General features: G+C 37.0%; 1 protein-coding gene across 9 annotated transcripts in view; it reads right to left on the reverse strand.

The window, feature by feature from the left end:
* Nucleotides 1-16,674, reverse strand: part of pde1ca (phosphodiesterase 1C, calmodulin-dependent a) — a 60,443-nt gene that overhangs the window by 231 nt on the left and 43,538 nt on the right. For 3 of the 9 annotated variants that reach the window (XM_047811582.1, XM_047811581.1, XM_027149548.2), the window contains 11 exons: nucleotides 15,488-15,604; nucleotides 14,261-14,401; nucleotides 12,468-12,568; nucleotides 12,254-12,382; nucleotides 12,046-12,147; nucleotides 11,826-11,946; nucleotides 7,983-8,064; nucleotides 7,757-7,877; nucleotides 5,765-5,937; nucleotides 5,226-5,621; nucleotides 4,474-4,677 (listed from right to left, as the gene is read on the reverse strand). In XM_047811582.1, the coding sequence (XP_047667538.1) occupies nucleotides 4,511-4,677; nucleotides 5,226-5,621; nucleotides 5,765-5,937; nucleotides 7,757-7,877; nucleotides 7,983-8,064; nucleotides 11,826-11,946; nucleotides 12,046-12,147; nucleotides 12,254-12,382; nucleotides 12,468-12,568; nucleotides 14,261-14,401; nucleotides 15,488-15,604 (1,650 nt within the window). In that variant the 3' untranslated portion in view covers nucleotides 4,474-4,510. Of the gene's footprint in view, nucleotides 1-119; nucleotides 4,089-4,473; nucleotides 5,123-5,225; nucleotides 5,622-5,764; nucleotides 5,938-7,756; nucleotides 7,878-7,982; nucleotides 8,065-11,825; nucleotides 11,947-12,045; nucleotides 12,148-12,253; nucleotides 12,383-12,467; nucleotides 12,569-14,260; nucleotides 14,402-15,487; nucleotides 15,605-16,674 lie in introns of those variants that run through there. The other 6 variants (XM_047811584.1, XM_027149550.2, XM_047811583.1 and 3 more) reach the window with 4 other exon arrangements.

The raw sequence follows: 16,674 nt of genomic DNA on the forward strand, positions 1-16,674 counted from the left end.
AAAAGATCCAGCTGTTAGCGTCAGAGCCATGGTATTGATCAGAATTTCTGTCTTGCCACATGTTAAGTTACACATCTTAGGCAGGAATGGAGCTAAAATAAAAACACAGAGTCGTCATCTGAGCCCTTTGAGTTTAGATTTATTGGCACAAAAGTGCAATGATGGAGCATCTGAAACAAACAGGATCGCACCACCACGTGTCTCTCTTGGTTTGTGATTGTTTCCTCCTACTTGAAAAAAAAAAGTTTGAACAGGACATTAGTGTGGAATCTCAATATGTCAAATTTGCAAAGGATACATACAATTATATCATTTTATGGCTTATGCTTTAAAAAGAGTCCACAAAACTGAACTTAAAAAAAAAACCATGTGATTAAAACATTTTTTTTCACACGTTCACATTGTTTATGATGCGGTACATAAGACAACCTGCAGGGGACGGCACTGAGCTGCTTACTAAACTTCTCTTAATCGAAAAAATCTGCTACTGATCATCTATTAGTTCACGCTTCACTTTTATCAATAAGAAATTATTATTATTATTATTATTATTATTATTATTATTATTATTATTACATTCTGTCAGTACAAATTCCAGAGAAGTGAATGAAACCCACACAATGCCATGACAGAAACATAGACATTGACGGACATAACTAATTTAAACACCTGGCAGTTTGCTTTTATAAATGAGAAAAAAGACATCAAAAACAAACAAACAACAACAAAAAAATTAAGGCAATATTTCACTGTATTCACTGTTTCCCTATGTTCTATGGAGTATATTTCACTGCACACTTCATGTCACAGCTGACTGCTGATAAGGTGACTAAGCAAACAGATGCAGTTAACAGGTCTGTCGGTCATCTCACCCCTGAGGGCAATAGTACGCTCAGAGTGACCTTTAATGTGAAAAGAAAATAGAATTCTCACAACCATTTGGATTGTATTAGCAGCACTAGGCATGTGTTTTACAGTATTGTGCAAAGGCTTTGCAGGCAGTCTTAGATTTTGTTTATTTTATATTCTCGTCAATTACTGCATCAGAAGAAGATGCTTTTTTCCAAAAAAAATAAATAAATAAATAAATAAAATAGAATTTAAAATTGTGTGTCATTAAAGGAAGGAGGATTTTAGACCACTTTTCTTAAAAAAAAAAAAAAAACATGGATTCTGAGTGACCAACCATCCAAACATCCAACCATCTTCCTATGGAACTACTCAACCTAAATTTTATTTAAATTTCATTTAAATTTCATATTAAATGGTGTGGACAGATCAAAATGTTGATTGTGTTTAATCTTATGTTATTTTAAAAATGAAATTATTATGAAAGCAACTTTGCATCACAGACTTTCTCCAGATTTGCCTAACTAATACATTTGTACAGTACTGTAGTCAGCAGGTTGTAATGTCATGCCTAATGCTCTGTAATCAGCCTACTGAACTTGCTGGTGACAAGATATGTGGAAAAATGAAGTCACTTACATTTAATATCAGCATTATGATAAATAACTATTTGATATATGCTTACTACATCGCTTAAAACAGTAATTTTGCAGACAGTCAGAGACAGAAGAAGCTGATGTTGGAAGCAGCTCATGATTGCTGAGTTTCCACTGAACACTACATTAATAGAAAAAAGATTCATAACACACAATTCATACAAATAATGATTGGCATACAAGGACTGATAATTAGCATACATTCTTGTCAGAAAACAAAATCTTGAAAAAAAAACAACCTGATACTACATTGAGGTTTTGAATAATCACACATCAGTAGTACAATAAATTGAATTTAAGGCAGTAATTATTGTTAAGCGTAATAAACCTCATAAAAACAAATTGCACAAAATCTCATGACCCTTTTTCTTCTCACACGGGTTGTGCTAAGGAACAAAGTATTAATCTACAAAATAAATCTGTTTGTCTCTTTGGTAAAGGCAGCATTAACGATTTAAACACAGTGCGCTTGTTGACCATTTAACATATAAAATGGTATAAAAGAAATTAAAAGATGTTATTTAATATTTCTGGTGGGATTTTTCTCAAGTCTTGATGTGCAGCACAGTGAGCATGTGCTTTTGATTACATTCACCATTAGCATTTGCACTTTGAAAATTGTTCCTGTTAAAGAATAATCTCTGTATGGTATCAAGCCAAAATATTAGTACATAAGGAATGTTAGAATTAAATTTTTTAATACAAAATACTTGAACACAATTATTATGGCTTGGGAATATCTATCTAGGAGACGTTGTGGTGGCTCATATACTTTAAGAATTTAATTAAGTGCATCAAAGGAAGTGGTATGATTTTATTTAATTTAATCATTTGTAAGATAAAACAGTCTGAGAACAGCTGGAGCAGCAACTCCAGACATAAGAAAAATAAAAAATGTTATACCTTCTATAATACACTTTAATCAAAATAACTTGGTGAACTTATAATGATGCTGACCTTCCACATCGTAATAAGTCGAATGTTCACTGCTGATTGCAGGCATAAGTCTACTGTCTGTATCTGTACACAGGCGGTTAGAAATAAATGTTCTTATTTATATACAGTAAATATTTACAGAACGCTTGAAAAATCCAAATGACTGTTCAAATCAGAAAGTACACATACTATATTACAAGTTCCAATCAACTGATATTTTTAACAGTGAGGCATAGAGCCGTGTCGTACCTAAGATGGCATTGTGGCTTGAACAGTGTCTAGATTTACAAATGCAGCTTACCATACTGGAGAAATGGACACATGGCCACGTGTTTGGTCAGTAGAATATGAGGTTTGACTGCCCTGCTTTATATATTAAAATATTTATCCCCTATTTTTTAATTTTTAAGTTCACAGGTATATATTGTACCACACAAATCTATATTATTTTGGCACAGTAGAAATGTCACCCATATGGCACCTATCAGATTTACACTTTCTTAAAATTTTCACACTGAGCTTATAACAATGTAAGCACTTGGAACTAATTTACTGGCAAGTAAAGATATACAACAGCAAAAAAAAAAGTTCTATGAGCAAAGCAACAGACACAATCTAATGTTTCATCAGACACATGAAATCAGTCACATCAATCAGCGAACATGTGCAGTAAATAAAAACGTTTCCAAGAACGCACATTTACTGAATACTGCTGTAGAGCTAGTGAAGTCCTGATCAGCATATTCTACAGGACACAATGCACCAGGTAGTTTCATACAGACAATAACAACATAACAAATGTGAGTGGACATTCTTCAGCTTGTTTTTCCACACAAATGTGTATTTAGCTCTGGGTTCTGTCACAGGAAGAGCATTTCAGCTGGCTGTGTGTCAGTGCTAGGTTGTGTGTGCATGTACCCATCTCTGGCAATGACTGCACAGCTCTGCAACACCAGTAGCTTTATAGGCATTCCAGTCACCTATGTGTTCACTTGTGTGTGTGTGTGTGTGTGTGTGTGTGTGTGTGTGTGTGTGTGTGTGTGTGTGTGTGTGTGTGTGTGTGTGTGTGTGTGTGTGTGTGTGTGTGTGTACATACGTATACGTGTGAGTATATCATCTCTAGGGAGAGCTCAGCTGGGAGGGGATTCTATGATGCCCATACTGCCATATGCTTTCCACTGGCTTAAGTGTTAATAGACTTTCTGTGCCTCTATGGCAACACCCACTGGGCAAATATGACCCTGTACTGGGTTAACTCTAGGCCAATATCTCCCATGCTGCAGCCCATTTTGTGCAATATTGAGCCTAACAATTGGACCGTACAAACATTCCATCAAAAGCAGAAGAGTATTAAGCAATACAAGGATTTAAATTATAAAGTTATAATTATAAGTAAAAAAAAAAAGGAAAGTCAATTTCCAAAATAAAACCAAGAAACAAAAAAACAAAAACAAAAAAATAAACAGATAAGTTCAAAGCAGCAACCAGATGGTGCCGTTGTGCAGGAGTGAGAACGTTGCCCAGCAGATGGAGTCCTTGTTGAGAAATGAAAGAGTGGTTAGTGTGCATCAGGCGTGGGGGCAGCTGCAGCACTGGCTACAAGGGAGGTGGCTGAACTTTCATGAGTGTTGTGCTCCTCGTCTGCATCTGTAGAAAAGAGGAGATATATGGCACATTTAATGGCACGAGTGCCTTCTCCTGAGCTGCTGGGTGAAGAAATGGGATGGAATGACAGGAGGGTTATTAGAACGCTGTAATAATAGAAAATATCTGAGACACAATGGTACAAACCCACACAAACTCAACATGATTCCATTTTAGTTTATTGTGAGCTTACACTATTGATCACCTCAAGAAATGGAACCTGCTGTTCTGTAGATGATGATGATGATGATGATGATGACGACGAAGAAGATGATTCACAAAACTGTGGAATCTCATTGAACAGCCCTCCAGATTTTTTTTTTTAAAAAGCAAGTAAGTGAAAGAGGGATGGCCAAGCTCAACTTGTCACAAACAACAGCACACGAAGCACACAACCACATACTTTATTTTGTGTAGATGAGACATCAAGTGAAATATCTAAATAGTGGCTGCCTCAATGGCCATGAGGAAGTGTGATGTAATGAAGAATCTGAGTGATACTGACTCATGGGTGGGGTAAAGGAAATGCTAGAGTTACCATCCAAGCTCTTTGTGTCACAGTCGTCACTGTCGGGTAAGTCCAGCTCTTCCCCTGACATTCAGATAAAAATCCAGTTACTTGTTTATACAGTGTACTACTCATACCACCCTTGGTGAGTTACACCTGTTATTTGTACATTTACACTTACAGTTATGGCATTTGACAGACGCCCTTATCCAGAGCGAGGTACAGAAGTCCTTAAGTTAGTGGAATACATTACCACTGGTTGCAGACTTAGGAGAAGATCAACCAAACACTCTGTTCAGGGTTTTTTTTTTTAACATACACATAACAAACAAGGGAAAATTGCTAGTCCAAGTATTTCAGGAAGAGGTAGGTCTTCACCGTTGTTTGAACATCTGGGGGAAGTTCATTTCACCACCTCGGTGCCACAACAGAAAAGAATCTTGCTGTATACCTACCTCTTACCCTGGGAGACAGTGGACATCCAAGCAGAGAACACCTCTAACAACACCAACCATGTGCCTTTAGAATCCTGTATTTTTTTTACTTGTGTTATAAAGAGTGTACACAAAATGGATAAATAGTTGCCATTGATACACAAGATGTTTTAGTTGCATGATATTTTCTACACGTACCGTTTTGAACGTGCTGGCTATTGTCTGTATCACTGCTGGGGTCCGGCTCTTTTGCATTCACCTGCTCATTAGCAGCCTCCAGTTTTGCTCCATTCACTCCCCCAGGGTCCTTATTGCCCTCCACCTCTTTGGGCTGCTGTTCTGTAGGCTCTTTCTTATCCACTTTGGCCTTGGTGGAGTCTGATGGCTCTGGTTTTGTGTCCCTCTGTTTGCTGACTTTGATGCGTTCTGTCAATGATAAATCTTTCTTGTCTTTGTTGGGTGATTTTTCTTTTGGGTCTTTTTCAGTCTTGTCTTTGTCCGGTGTGGTGTCTGTTTTCTCTTCACTCAGGTCCTGTTTCCCATCAGCCTCTTTCTCATTAATCATCTCTTCATCCTCCTTTTTAGCCTTTTCCTCTACATGTATACAAAAACATTAAACGATACATGTAAACTCAATTTGATATGAACATTGTTATGCTAAATAATGTATCAATGTCTAATGTAAAACAATGCTGTTAAAAGGTTTCTGGCATGTTAAACCCAGCAGATGTAGGCACCTTTGGCTGCCTGGGTTTTCCACTTCTCTCTGTTCTGATGCACTTCATCATTCCAGGTAGCCTTGAAACTCTTGATGTCAACGCTAAGTAGGGAGCAGTTGTGAGCAGTGCTGCTCTCTGAGCCAGTGCTCTTCACATTGGCCCGCTTGCCATCAGATGGGATGTTATTCAGGCTGTAAATATAGATAGTTTCACACAAAATAAACCTTTTGTACTGGCTGTTTAAAAAGTGTTTCTAGACCTCTAATAATTATATCAAAAGTATCTATGACTGATTTGCTCAACTCTGCCCACTTTTCTGTTGAAGGAAATTGAGAAGGTGGGCTCATGTGAAGTGAAGGGGAAGCTTATCAGTGTTTTCACTGCAATTGCAGTCAGCAAAAAGTTCTTTAACAAAAAGCTCTCAATTACAAACTGCATCATTAAGCAGTTTAACTGGAAGATACAGGGCTGAAAGGGAACATTTAATGAGGGACAATGGAGAAGCCTATAGAGGTTTGTGTGCATAGAATACAGTAAAATTACAGGGATGGTGATAAACTACTCACAAACATCCATGTAATACATAAGCTTCTTCATCCAGCTAAACTATCAATGTCACACAAGTCACATACAACTAGGAAGGCAGAGACACACAGACACTAGTGGAAAATAAATCTAAGAAAATGCACTTTATAGTATTTAAAATAGTATGAACTATGTCTAAGTATGTTTTAAATATTCTGATAAATTTAAGTACTTAAATAACATGCTAAGAATGTGTCATCTTAAAGGCAGAGAACTATAGTTGCTCATTATGATGCTGTTGACATGGCTGTGGGTCATCAGTGCAGTGAGACTGTCTCACAGTGGTGTGGTGGTACTTTATAATACTTGCTGGGAGAGGCCTGGTGTTGTTAACCTTTTTACACAGCTATTCAGGTAAAGTGTAACTTTGTTTACAGCCCTTTGCATGATTTTCTTGGACCTTTAATCATTCAGCGTTGGAATTCAGGGAGACCACTAGATCACTAGATCAGGTATGTAGAAATGTGCTATTATTTCAAACAGAGAAATAGGCAAATGGGAAAAAGCTCTAAATCTGAAGTGTTAATTTCCAAGATAAGCAAGAAAATCTGAATGAAATGTGGAGAAAATGCTGCTAGATAAAAAATAACAGAGATAAGATTTAGAGAAAATGAACTATGAAGAAGACAGAGAAAGTCTTTCTTCTTACCTTTCTCCCTAACCTCAGGATTTTTTTCTTATAACATATTTTACATAAACACTTTCTGTGCTATCTGTATTTTTAAAAATGTTTTGTTATTCCAGGAGTCTTCCTATTGGTCTCCAGGTGCAGGTAATAAAAGGTGATAAAATTGTCCTTGTCTAACCTCCTCAGCTTTTTTCCTGTCTTGTACCCCTTAATTACTCCTTCATAGATCCAAGCATGTTTACTGCCAAGCATATTATCTTATGCACTTAAGTACCTAAATTCAAGTAAAGAAAATGTAATAAAAATGTAAAAAAACCATTAAACATGTTAAAGTTGTTCTTTGAAGATAAAAAGCAATGATATCGCACTGTTATATTTTTAATATTGAATATTGATAGCATTCAAACATATAGGTGTGTCTAATTTTCTACACTGGCAGCTTTTCATGGGCTGTGTGTACATGAACGTTAATAAAATTGACTTATACTCAGCATGTGGTATATGTGTGATGATTAATAACTCAGACAAGAACAGTTACATCCTTAATTAAGTATGACAGTTCTGTTCCTCAGCCCAGTGTAGGTGCTGTCCTTGTGTACACACACTTATACAATTACTGCATTTTAGCCCTAGGCTAGTGAAGTCTTCATTACCACTTGTCAAACATGACCATATAAAGCAAAAATATGTAGCAGAGTACATCAGTCCATACTCATTTGTCCTTTTCCTTAAGCACATAGGTTCAGGGGATCTGATGGACAAATGATTTAGCTTTATGTGTAACTACACTAGCTTACCTGGAACGTCTGAAGCCTGCCAGCCCTGAGCGTGATGCCTCGTCAATGAGCGGAGTCATTATTTTCTCTGTCATGTCTGACAGCACAGTGAATGTGGGCTCCACAATGAAGTCAATAAAGCCTGAAGGTTGGTAAAAAACAAAAAAACAAATACATGGCCCTGATTCCAGTTGTTATTGTACTACAATAGAAAGAAGAGCAGACATACAGTACAACCAATACTCACCAATCTGAGACTGCGGCACCATGGTGGACTTACGGTCACAAAGAGGAGAAAAAGCAAGGCCAAGTTCTACCTCTTTATCCCCCTGGAAAATATGCCATTTATATTTTCATTATGATGTTCACAGATTGTGATTATTATAAATTGAACATCTGGAGAAGTTCTTGTAAATGTGATTATTAAGCAGAACTTGGTGGTTTTATTCTATATTCCAGTGTATAGCGAATATAGCTCAATAAATTATTTGTGTTATGAATTTTATACTGCTTTGTACTTGTATCTTGTATGAAATAAGTACAAAGTTTAGAAAAGCAAACAGCAGAGATAAATAGTCTCAGTATGACCAACAGAAACAAAACAGTAAAAGAAAAGTAAGAAGAAACAATAAAAACACAAGCAGACCAACATAAGCTGTCTGGAGGAAGGAACAGGTTTGCACATGGGTGAAATGAAACAATCAATTTATGAGTAAATGACGTAGCATAGGTGGGCAAATTGCGGAGTTAAGGACTTCCTAAATTTTTTTGCCTATATCTGTATAACCAATTACTTTTTTCCTGGACAAAAACACAGTATGAAAAAAACAAGAGGTAGAGGAGGAAATCAATAATAATCTAAAATAATAACTTTTTACCTTGGATATTAATCCTGGCCTATTAATCCTGGTGTATTTGTTTAATTATTTTGGGTACAATTTTCCCATATCATTTCAAATATAAATGAACACCCCAATTATCAATCTGGGGAATAAATTGCTTAATATCTGTAAGACTGCAATATAAAATAATTTTGCTGACATATCTCTTCACTGCACACTATCACTTAATTTCAGGAAATGGAGAGTACAGTAGCTGGCAGGTTTGAGAGAACGTTTTATTTTTTTACCTAATCTGACCTGTTGCACAATTTCATTTGCTCCTGTCATTGCTATTATAATTTGCGGTAAAGACTTATTAAATATTACCTTAGAACATCTCAGGGATACTTTTTATGCTCTTAAGAGCAGCATTGAAATGCCTTATTGATTTACTACATCAGCACGCATATGGAGCAGTCATCAAACTCAATTACAAAGACATGAGTCCACTTAGATGCAGAGGAAATGTTGATAAAACAGTAATTATACTTCTGTGAGCATGGTGTGGGCAATTGTTTGTAAATGAGTGGGATAAAGACTTGGCTTATATATATAATAATTTTTATTAAAAAAAATGCAAGCAATAACTAAGCAATAAGCAATAACTACCATGATAATACAACAATGCTGAAATAGTACCTAAGAAAACAGTATTTAATAGTAAAATGGTAGTTTCTTCCTTTTCCCTTTTAGCTAATAATTTCAAATAGCTTCTATTTTACACTTCAAAAAAATGAAGATAGTTAAACAAAAAACTTTGCTGTGCTGGAACATAGAAATAAAGTAATTTCAGTACTAAATATTATAAAAAGACTCTTTAAAAAACATCATTAAAAACATTAAAGTATTAATGTTGTCAGAGTTGTTAATGGGCTTAGAGAATATGCAGGTGTTCTGATTCCAATGTAACAATTATTTTGGTCAATCACTTCATTAATTGAAGGTAAGCATAGATCAGATGAAGCTAATGTTCCTAGAAGTGAGGACCTAGTGAATATTAAGTAAGAGGAGTATTATTCCACAGTGGAAAGGGATTATGTTTGCTGAATGGAAATGAGGATGTATTTGCTCTCCGAATTAGATTAATGCCTCCTTTGCATTGACATATGGGAATCTTACAGACGTTGTTGGGAAACTGTTTGGTTTGGTTTAATTACAACTGTGTTTCCAGGGGACTGTGGACGGTGAAGGTGCCTTGTTCCCATCAGAAAAGTAGAAATAATCCTCCGGCTGCCACATACAGTTAGCTTGGATGCGAATGTTTTTACAGTCCCTGAAAAAGCCAAAGACCTAGCTCATATGATGAATACAAGAATAGATATAAGAATAATTTGGGTAAATCAGTGTAGAAATGGAATGCAGTCCTCATTTGGAAAATCAGTGACCAGGTCTGCAAACTCAGGAAACCCAGCTCAAGCAAGACTAACTGATGAATCTTGTGAAAAGTCAGGAGTAGAGAAAGAAAAGGCATACAACAAGAGGTGAGTTCAGCCATAGGTCAGGGACTCTTGCCCCAGCAAACTGTCTGGCCAGAACACTGTTTGAGTGAACCAGCATATGACGTCATATGTTCATATGACGTCATATGTTCATATGATGTCATATAGCAAAAAGAAAAAGACAGACAACCTTGAAGCCACTCTGCAATCTGCGAGGAAGATGTCTGCAGAGATTCAGTGGGACACCACTCTCACCTGGACTCTTGCTGTTACAACTTGCACGCCATGCTTTGGCTGGTAATCAAGTGTACATTACTGCCTGTCATGTCCTTTGGTTCAGGTGAAGGGTGACACCCTACTCTCAGGAATGCCTGCTGTTCTAGTACACCTAGGTGGATAACTGATGCAGCTGCTGGCACCAGACCAAACATCCTCACTGGATTGTGGTACCATTTATTTCAGTCTGGCTAAGTCTGATACAGAGGCTTGGCCCCATATTCTGGTTCCACTGCCAGGACTGAAGTGGCAATCAAAATCCCTTACATCCACAGTTGCCATCGGCAGATTGAAGAAACTGTGACACTGACTGCAGGAAAGCAAGTCTTGTATCTTGTTCATCCACTGTGAAAGAAAACAACCTACATGTATTGAGGAAGTGGATGTTTTTTCAAAGTTCTTCCCCTTTAAAATAATTTTGAATGAGTACCACAGCAACCATGCAAAACCAAAACCTTCACCAGCCTCGAAGCAGAAAATGTAGAAGAAATGCTAAGGCTGGAACTGACATAAGGCTACAATCTGCTCACTGAATATAATAACTGAATCAGTAATTAATAGCATGTAGTATATTAAGTTTGAACTTCTCTGCCATGTTTGCTATAAGCTCTGCAGCCAGTTAGTTGGTGGAAATCTTAACTGGGGCAAAATAAGATGCAGGAATTGTCTCAGCTGGAGAAAATAAGCAATAATGCTGCACTAATTCCACTTAATGGTAAATAGAGTAAGCAAATGAGTAATAAATATTAGTTAGAAATGTTTGCCAAGGGAACACCACTGTACTGTGCTCAGTGTTGGCAAACATGTACTAAGCAATGCAGAGAGAGCCACTATAACAGTAAAATAGCATTACTCTCACCATCAAGAGAATAAAACGCTCCTTAGTTGAGACAAATAACTGGTACTGTGAATAGAAAACTTTCATCTATACAGGAGTTGATCATCTGCATGCAAGGAATAACTAACTAACTAAATTCTTGCTATGAATACATATGAGGATTACTAACAAATGCATGTGATGGACGTCTGTAGCATTATGTAAGACAAATGCATTCACCAAGGTAGAACAAAATGCAAGAGGGCTATTCTCAGTATTAAAAAATAGAATAACTGTAGCACAGATTTTAGCAGCTAAATACTGCATTTATGTAATCCAGTGTATGCATAGGCAATAATAAATCAATTGGATGATGGCTGTATGACAGCAATATTTTTTTCTAAACACTGTGTCGCTATTGGATACTTATAAGATCATGTTATGTGTGCGCACATACACAAATATGTATCCAGGTGTTTCACACTGCCCCCTAAGGCATTTAAGATGGGTAAACATTTGGTTTCACACACACACTGTAGTCATTAATCGAACTAACAACTATGGCTAATAGTAGTGTTGTCACACTAGAAATAACCACAAAGCGGCAAGAACAAATTTCTTTCAAACCTTAATGAAGATGAATGGAATGTTTGGCATGTGTAGAGGAGGGAACAAACCTGTCGGAAAAACTCCTCCAGCAGAGATGTGGTCCAGCGGTGATGCAAATCCCACTTTTTGGCAGGGTGGCTGATGTCCGCAGTGTGTAGTAACAGTGATAAAGCCTTTGGTTTGTCAATCCTATAGACCGCAGCCAGAATGAATCATCTAAATGTTTTCTCATCATTTAGCTTGGATAGCTTTTTTATATGTAGTTCTGTGAAAGGGTAACACACTCACGCCTCTGGCTGCTGAAGGAAGTTCTTCATGGCTTTGACCTGCTGGAAGTGACAGGACATGTCTGTGGCCAAAACCATCTCAACTACCAGTGTTCGGAACTCTCTAAAGACAAAGAGATAATAAAAAAGTGAAATAGCAGCTTTAACACATACACACATACACAATAGTACTTATATTTAATTAATGTTGATTAATTCTCATCCCGTACCTCCAGTCATCTTTTGATAAGTTATAGAGAATATTCATTTCATCGTCCTCCTGTAAGAGTCGATAAGCAGAACTCACGTGATGGTTCTCCTGCACTGCACGGTCATTGTACAATATTGCAGTGTCTGATCTAATGAAATACATAAAACATAATATGGGCTGGACCATTCACATTTTAGGACTAATAAGATCTTTCCAAAAATTACACTGGATACCTTGTTTGTATGTGGAAATTGTTAGTCGTCCCGGTGTGTTCATAATCATGTATTGATGCTGCAAATATCATTGCAAAGATTTCTAATTCTGTCAGCCAGTGCTGCAAAAAAGAGAAAAGAACTCAGGAAGAACAGGGAGTGTGCTTCTATAATAGAAATACCCCCAATGTCAATGTAATATGATCACGAAGCTGTGACTTAATAATTGTTTTTCTGCTTTACTTGAATACTCTCACTAAAATAACAAAATGACATGCAAATGTTTTACAAATTTCTTATTTACTCATATTACAACCCACATTTTCATATCTGGTCATAATATTGTATGTTTAAGTAAAGAGTCGTTCAATTAAAAGACATTATAAGGTTATAAGGTTTAACATGAAATATATGAATGTTCATATTTAATTATATGCTTAAAAATAAATTTATCCAACCATGCATTTTTGATACTGTTTTTCCTGCAAAGGGTTAAGGAGTATAATCCTAAAGAGGACTAAAGGCACAAAAGGGCGGCACTGGAGCATCCCATTGCAGGTCACAATTACACATACACATTCACACACATTCACACACTACAGACAATTTAAAGTTGCCAATCAGCCTAAAGCACATGTCTTTGACTGGCAGAAGATACTGAAGGGGAGAGCATGCAACCTCTGATTAATAAAACCCCTGCTCACTAAAATAGTTATATTTAATATTTTAATAATCTTTGATTTTGTTAAAATTATGTTAATCGAATGAATGGGGGGGGGGGGGGGGCTTAGTGGTTAGCACGTTTGCCTCACACCTCCAGGGTTGGGGGTTCGATTCCCGCCTCCGCCTTGTGTGTGTGGAGTTTGCATGTTCTCCCCGTGCCTCGGGGGTTTCCTCCAGATACACCGGTTTCCTCCACGGTTCAAAGACATGCATGGTAGGTTGATTAGCATGGGTTGGCACTCTGTCCAGGGTATATCCTGCCTTGATGCCTGATGACGCCTCCCCATGACCCGAGTAGTTTGGATAAGCAGTAGAAGTTGAATGAATGAATGAATGAATGAATGAATGAATTGTATAGCTATACAAAATTAAAATACCTAGACCTCCTGTTAATATGATCATTTTATAGGTAGCTAAGTAGATCTTTTCAGATGCAATCAAGTTACTCAGCTATTACTAAGGAAAATGAGCAAATTTGCATTTCTCTATTCCCCCATTTTATTAGGTGAATTCCCACAAGTGTTTCTGTGATAGTCTCTGGATCCACCATGACCTTCACCAGGCAAAAGTGGATAGTGAAGATGAATGAATAAATAAACTGGTTACACATTGGACATTTTAAACTTTCACAATTAAAATTTTTTATTTCAAAAATGAAAAACACATTTATATTTCTTTGCAGTTTTAAATCTTTTACTACACAATAAATGTGTTGCTCATACAGTATAACACCCAGAACAATGAGCAATCATACTGAATCATGCATTACTACCATTCTTCTGAATGCCAATTTAATGGCAACACACATCACTGAGGGGTTAATGACCATGACTCTAACACTGCCAGGCCTCATTCTAAGCAAGTCAGGGGAGATTAACTCCCAATCGATACGCGCCCGAGCACACCAATGTGGTGTGAGCCAAGCATTCATTCTCTTTTGCCTACCCTACGGAAGCTTGCTTCCATACCCAATATATTCTGCACTGTCAATTTTAATGCATTTCACACTCATATAAACAGACATATACACAAACAAACACATGTAAATGCAATTCTACGACCGTAGGCGTTAAGCCCTCAGGTTTACCTACCACCATGCCTGTCTTGAGCAAAAAATAGTGTACAGTCTGAGTGACATCTGCTGCATGGACAAGGTTATGGTAGGGGTTTTTGTGTTTACTGTATCCCACTTCCAGGGCCTCTACAAATGACACCAGTGCAGAGATGGGGATCTGAGGAATTTTAGCAAAATGAAATGTATGTTTGTGAAAAAAAAGTTATTGCCACATTTTTACAGCAAATATACAGTGAGGGAAAAAAATATTTGATCCCCTGCTAACTTGCCCACTGACAAAAAAAAGATCAGTCTATATTTTTAATGGTAGCTTTATCTTAACAGTGAGAGAAAGAATAAACAACAGAAAAATGCAGAAAAACGATTATTTTAAAAAAGGTAAAAATTGATTTGCATTTAAATAAGTGAAAAAAGTATTTGACTCCTTTCTCAAAACATTACTTAGTACTCGGTGGCAAAACCCTTGTTAGCAATCACAGAGGTCAGACGTTTCTTGTAGTTGGCCACGAGGTTTGCACACATCTCAGGAGGGATTTTGTCCCACTCTTCTTTGCAGAGCCTCTCCAAGTCATTAAGGTATTGATGCTGACATTTTCGATGGGATTTTGGATCATTGTCATGCTGGAATACCCATCCATGACCCATTTCCAATGCCCTGGCTGAGGGAAGGAGGCAGCCGTCCTCCTCCTCCAAACACGGCGAGTTGTCTCATCTAACCACAACACTTTCACCCAGTTCTCCCCTGAATCATTCAGATGTTCATTGACAAACTTCAGACAGGCCTGTACATGTGCTTTCTCTGGCAAGGAGCCCCAGACAAAGGAAGATTGACAGTTATTTTGTGTTTCTTCCATTTTTGAATAATCGCACCAACTGTTTTCACCTGTTGTCACCAAGCTGCTTGGCAATCTTCTTGTAGCCCATTCCAGCCTTGTGTAGGTCTACAATCTAGTCCCTGACATTTATACAAGTAACCAGCTGAGATTAGGATCACTCTTATTAAGATGCAAATCAATTAATAACTTGAAATGCGTTTTTCTGGATTTTCTTTGTTATTATTCTGTCTCTCACTGTTAAAATAAACTGTTTCTTTGTCAGTGGGAAAATGTACAAAATCCCTCACTGTATAACTGTGTTCACATATACAGCACATTCATTCATTAATTATGTTTTGATTGACCTAACACTGCAAAGCATAGTTATCAAAACAAAAACAGAAAACACAATTACTTCAATAGCTCACCTTAAAACGATTAATTAGGTCATATCTGGTGAGAAGCTCGTAAAATATAAATTTTAGTGCATGATCTCCACTTGCATCATTCAGTGCAAACACATCAAATGACCATGTATCCACATGCTGAAAGAAACAGAACAATCAGACTCAAAATCACAATCAGAAGTATTAGAATACAAAAATACCTGTCCATTCAGTGTGACAATCTGTTCAGCAAGTAATCTGGGAATAGTCAAATCTAGTATTTGTTACAAACACAAAATTTTCTAATTATTGGCCATGTCCGTTTTTGTATATTCATATGGGCTAAGAGTTCTAACATTGTACGCCTTATGTATAACATGATGCGATATTCAGAACTCATTTATATATATACAAAACCTAATTTTATAACTAATCATCATCACGACAAAGATAAAGAGATGAGGCAGAGAGAGTGAACATTCTCAGTGAACCTGTGAACATTCTCTATAAAATTCATGTAGGAGCTGCTGGACGACTTAGACGAATTCCAATAATAACGCTCAGCAAGCGAACTGCACCACACAATGCCTGTGGCTAATTTATTGAACTAAATTATTTTCTTTCCACTCTGTTTTTCCTTCAGTCTGAAATAAAGTTCCACATAGATTTGTCAAGGCTGCACAGCTAACATCTGAAATAAGACACATTAAAAATTGAAATTTCAAATTTGAAAAGGTTTCTTCTGTGCTCAGTCTCTGTCAGAGGCAAGAGGCTTAGAAGACCCCAGGGTCCAGACCGATGGCAACACCATGTCTCTATTGCTGAAGCTCAGAGAACAAGATCCATCAGTCAGACACTGGGCCAAGCAGAACATCAGCGGCTATTCAATCCACAGCCACATTTGTCAAATCCACTGGCATGTTTATACTAGCGAAGACTGGGGAAGCTACACAATGTAAATAAGCGTGACAGATGCAGATAATGCCAATAAATAATGCTTATGCTAATAGATATTGATGGAAGATGCAAGAGGATCCCACACTGCAAGTGGTTATAGAGTAGATGGAAATAGAAAATAAACTACACGGAGAGTACGCTGTGTATGCTTCTTACTGTATGTCTGTTATAGCTGTATATATTTTTTTGCATATACTGTATCTATCTACGTATTTTACAGTTGAACTCTTTCAGGCTTTTGGCTTGCCATATAACTCAACTCAGATCAATTT

The sequence above is a fragment of the Tachysurus fulvidraco genome, chromosome 3, assembly GCF_022655615.1.
Source record: "Tachysurus fulvidraco isolate hzauxx_2018 chromosome 3, HZAU_PFXX_2.0, whole genome shotgun sequence".
NCBI lineage: Eukaryota > Metazoa > Chordata > Actinopteri > Siluriformes > Bagridae > Tachysurus > Tachysurus fulvidraco.